Source organism: Melanostigma gelatinosum, assembly GCF_949748355.1.
Source record: "Melanostigma gelatinosum genome assembly, chromosome: 2".
NCBI classification, from domain to species: Eukaryota; Metazoa; Chordata; class Actinopteri; order Perciformes; family Zoarcidae; genus Melanostigma; species Melanostigma gelatinosum.
In genome coordinates, this window is record NC_136635.1 from 33,196,879 (window position 1) to 33,201,614 (window position 4,736).

At 45.2% G+C, this 4,736-nt stretch overlaps 1 protein-coding gene across 1 annotated transcript in view; it reads left to right on the forward strand.

The window, feature by feature from the left end:
- LOC306788252 (isocitrate dehydrogenase [NAD] subunit alpha, mitochondrial-like) overlaps positions 1-3,109 on the forward strand; it is a 19,210-nt gene extending 16,101 nt beyond the window's left edge. The window contains exon 11 of the mRNA XM_079283692.1: positions 2,174-3,109. Coding sequence (XP_079139818.1) covers positions 2,174-2,257 — 84 coding nt within the window. The 3' untranslated portion in view covers positions 2,258-3,109. The remainder of the gene's footprint in view (positions 1-2,173) is intronic.
- The last annotated feature ends 1,627 nt before the right edge of the window (positions 3,110-4,736 follow it).

Consider the following 4,736-nt stretch of genomic DNA (forward strand, 5'->3'; position numbering starts at 1 on the left):
GTTCAGTGACGTCGTGCTGCGTTCAGTGACGTCGTGCTGCATTCAGTGACGTCGTGCTGCGTTCAGTGACGTCGTGCTGCATTCAGTGACGTCGTGCTGCGTTCAGTGACGTCGTGCTGCATTCAGTGACGTCGTGCTGCGTTCAGTGACGTCGTGCTGCGTTCAGTGACGTCGTGCTGCGTTCAGTGACGTCGTGCTGCGTTCAGTGACGTCGTGCTGCGTTCAGTGACGTCGTGCTGCGTTCAGTGACGTCGTGCTGCGTTCAGTGACGTCGTGCTGCGTTCAGTGACGTCGTGCTGCGTTCAGTGACGTCGTATTGCGTTCAGTGACGTCGTGCTGCGTTCAGTGACGTCGTGCTGCGTTCAGTGACGTCGTGCTGCGTTCAGTGACGTCGTGCTGCGTTCAGTGACGTCGTGCTGCGTTCAGTGACGTCGTGCTGCGTTCAGTGACGTCGTGCTGCGTTCAGTGACGTCGTATTGCGTTCAGTGACGTCGTGCTGCGTTCAGTGACGTCGTATTGCGTTCAGTGACGTCGTGCTGCGTTCAGTGACGTCGTGCTGCGTTCAGTGACGGCAGAGTCGTGATGTCGTGCTGCGTTCAGTGACGTCGTGCTGCGTTCAGTGACGTCGTGCTGCGTTCAGTGACGTCGTGCTGCGTTCAGTGACGTCGTATTGCGTTCAGTGACGTCGTGCTGCGTTCAGTGACGTCGTGCTGCGTTCAGTGACGTCGTGCTGTGTTCAGTGACGGCAGAGTCGTGATGTCGTGCTGCGTTCGGTGACGTCGTGCTGCGTTCAGTGACGTCGTATTGCGTTCAGTGACGTCGTGCTGCGTTCAGTGACGTCGTGCTGTGTTCAGTGACGGCAGAGTCGTGATGTCGTGCTGCGTTCAGTGACGTCGTGATGCGTTCAGTGACGTCGTGCTGCGTTCAGTGTTGGCAGAGTCGTGATGTCGTGCTGCGTTCGGTGACGTCGTGCTGCGTTCAGTGATGTCGTGCTGCGTTCAGTGACGTCGTGCTGCGTTCAGTGACGTCGTGCTGCGTTCAGTGACGTCGTGCTGCGTTCAGTGACGGCAGAGTCGTGATGTCGTGCTGCGTTCAGTGACGTCGTGCTGCGTTCAGTGACGTCGTGCTGCGTTCAGTGACGGCAGAGTCGTGATGTCGTGCTGCGTTCAGTGACGTCGTGCTGCGTTCAGTGACGTCGTGCTGCGTTCAGTGACTGCAGAGTCGTGATGTCGTGCTGCGTTCAGTGACGGCAGAGTCGTGACGTCGTGCGGCGTTCAGTGACGGCAGAGTCGTGATGTCGTGCTGCGTTCAGTGACGTCGTGCTGCGTTCAGTGACTGCAGAGTCGTGATGTCGTGCTGCGTTCAGTGACGGCAGAGTCGTGACGTCGTGCTGCGTTCAGTGACGGCAGAGTCGTGATGTCGTGCTGCGTTCAGTGACGTCGTGCTGCGTTCAGTGACTGCAGAGTCGTGACGTCGTGCTGCGTTCAGTGACTGCAGAGTCGTGATGTCGTGCTGCGTTCAGTGACGTCGTGCTGCGTTCAGTGACTGCAGAGTCGTGACGTCGTGCTGCGTTCAGTGACGTCGTGCTGCGTTCAGTGACGTCGTGCTGCGTTCAGTGACTGCAGAGTCGTGATGTCGTGCTGCGTTCAGTGACGTCGTGCTGCGTTCAGTGACGGCAGAGTCGTGATGTCGTGCTGCGTTCAGTGACGTCGTGCTGCGTTCAGTGACTGCAGAGTCGTGACGTCGTGCTGCGTTCAGTGACGTCGTGCTGCGTTCAGTGACTGCAGAGTCGTGATGTCGTGCTGCGTTCAGTGACGTCGTGCTGCGTTCAGTGACGGCAGAGTCGTGACGTCGTGCTGTGTTCAGTGACGTCGTGCTGCGTTCAGTGACTGCAGAGTCGTGATGTCGTGCTGCGTTCAGTGACGTTGTGCTGCGTTCAGTGACGTCGTGCTGCGTTCAGTGACGGCAGAGTCGTGATGTCGTGCTGCGTTCAGTGACGGCAGAGTCGTGATGTCGTGCTGCGTTCAGTGACTGCAGAGTCGTGATGTCGTGCTGCGTTCAGTGACGTCGTGCTGCGTTCAGTGACGGCAGAGTCGTGATGTCGTGCTGCGTTCAGTGACTGCAGAGTCGTGACGTCGTGCTGCGTTCAGTGACTGTAAACTTTGTGTTTCAGGTGCTGACTGGAGATCTGGGAGGAAACTCCAAGTGTTCGGAGTTTACAGCTGAAATCTGCCGTCGTATCCAGGACCTGGACTAAAGACCTAGACCCCCCCTCCAGCTGTGACTGGACTCAGTCTGAGCTTCTAGTTTTTCTGTATCTACATGAAGAATCTATATATTTTTTTCTGTGAGGTCAAGAAAGGGGTGGGTCTTAAGGCGTGGGCGGGGCTTGTTTTTGCATCTACCTGACTAGTTAACAGGATGAAACATTCACAGCTAAGATACGCACAAGTGTCACATGACCAAGAGTCTTCATCATAACAGCTTTTGTTTGATTGTTGATATTTGCTATTTTTTTAACGGTAATCGGGTGAAAACCGTAATTTATTTAATGTTTTTCTGTTTGTCTTCTGCTGGTCTTCAATATCAGAAATATATAAAAACATTCTCATTAAAAAGGCTGTTTGACCACAACCAACACACTTCACAGGATCCTGGTTCATCAATAATGACAACATATTCATCAGCCATTTTATTTAAAAAATGACACAAATATATAATATATACACAATATATATTTTATATATAAATATATTATATTTATATAATATATATATATCATATATGATGTATATATAATATATATTTAAATACATAGTAAATATACATCGTAAAGTTAGAAGTATAAAGTATCAGAACATGGAAGTACTTGTATAAATACAGTACTTGATTAATGTACTTAGTTACTTTCAGCATTATTTTTTCTACATCTCTGTTTTTATTTAATATTTTGTCATCAGCTCCTCTGAGTCTTGAGCTTTTGGAGGACACGCCCCTCCCACGCTGACGTCACGGGGCAACGCCCCCCTCCGTTCCAGGCTGTGACAAGCTGTCAGAGACGGACCGGAAACACGGCGACGTAACCTGCAAAATAAAAGCTCATGATTGAGTCAAGTCTAGGTGATTTTATTTTAGTTTTTAGATTTAATTACGTTGAAATTGATAATTGTATACGAACACCTTTCAATTAATAAAGATGTGTTTATGGACATGGTCAGAGTATAAAAATAAAATTATTTATAATAAGATGACTTGGAACACATGAACATGAACTTAATAGAAACACTGAATGTTTACAGAACAAATGAAGACATACATAGAGACATGGAAATATAATTTAAGGTCTCGTATTGAATAATTAAAAACATCATTAATCAACAAACATGAAGAACATTGTATCATATCAATTGTTGATTAATAATCTCAAATGTAAGAATTATTTTTTACATTTTACATTCACTGGTTGTCTGACAATCGACTGATTGAGTGATTGTTTAAGATCAATAATTAAGCTTTAATAAATACATAGAAACACTAACACCTGAGGAAGTCAGTGGTGTAAAGTAACTACGTATTAGATCGAGACGCTGCCTCGGTGTGTTGGTGCACGTTGTGTTTTGTGTTAGTTCTTAGTTGTGTTCGTTGTGTTAGTTCTCCGTTAGTTGTGTTAGTTCTCGGTTAGTTGTGTTAGTTCTCAGTTAGTTGTGTTAGTTCTCCGTTAGTTGTGTTAGTTCTCCGTTAGTTGTGTTAGTTCTCAGTTAGTTGTGTTAGTTCTCAGTTAGTTGTGTTAGTTCTCAGTTAGTTGTGTTAGTTCTCGGTTAGTTGTTAGTTCTCAGTTAGTTGTGTTAGTTCTCAGTTAGTTGTGTTAGTTCTCAGTTAGTTGTGTTAGTTCTCAGTTAGTTGTTAGTTCTCAGTTAGTTGTGTTAGTTCTCAGTTAGTTGTGTTAGTTCTCGGTTAGTTGTTAGTTCTCAGTTAGTTGTGTTAGTTCTCAGTTAGTTGTGTTAGTTCTCCGTTAGTTGTGTTAGTTCTCAGTTAGTTGTGTTAGTTCTCAGTTAGTTGTGTTAGTTCTCAGTTAGTTGTTAGTTCTCAGTTAGTTGTGTTAGTTCTCAGTTAGTTGTTAGTTCTCAGTTAGTTGTGTTAGTTCTGAATTAGTTGTGTTAGTTGTGTTAGTTCTCAGTTAGTTGTTAGTTCTCAGTTAGTTGTTAGTTCTCAGTTGTGTTAGTTCTCAGTCAGTTGTGTTAGTTCTCAGTTAGTTGTGTTAGTTTTTAGTTGTGTTAGTTCTCAGTCAGTTGTGTTAGTTCTCAGTTAGTTGTGTTAGTTCTCAGTTAGTTGTGTTAGTTCTCAGTTAGTTGTGTTAGTTCTCAGTTAGTTGTGTTAGTTCTCAGTTAGTTGTGTTAGTTCTCAGTTAGTTGTGTTAGTTCTCAGTTAGTTGTTAGTTCTCAGTTAGTTGTTTTAGTTCTGAATTAGTTGTGTTAGTTGTGTTAGTTCTCAGTTAGTTGTTAGTTCTCAGTTAGTTGTTAGTTCTCAGTTGTGTTAGTTCTCAGTTAGTTGTGTTAGTTCTCAGTTAGTTGTTAGTTCTCAGTTAGTTGTTAGTTCTCAGTTAGTTGTTAGTTCTCAGTTGTTTTAGTTCTCAGTTAGTTGTGTTAGTTCTTAGTTAGTTCTCAGTTAGTTGTGTTAGTTCTTAGTTAGTTGTGTTAGTTCTTAGTTGTGTTAGTTCTTAGTTCTTAGTTAGTTGT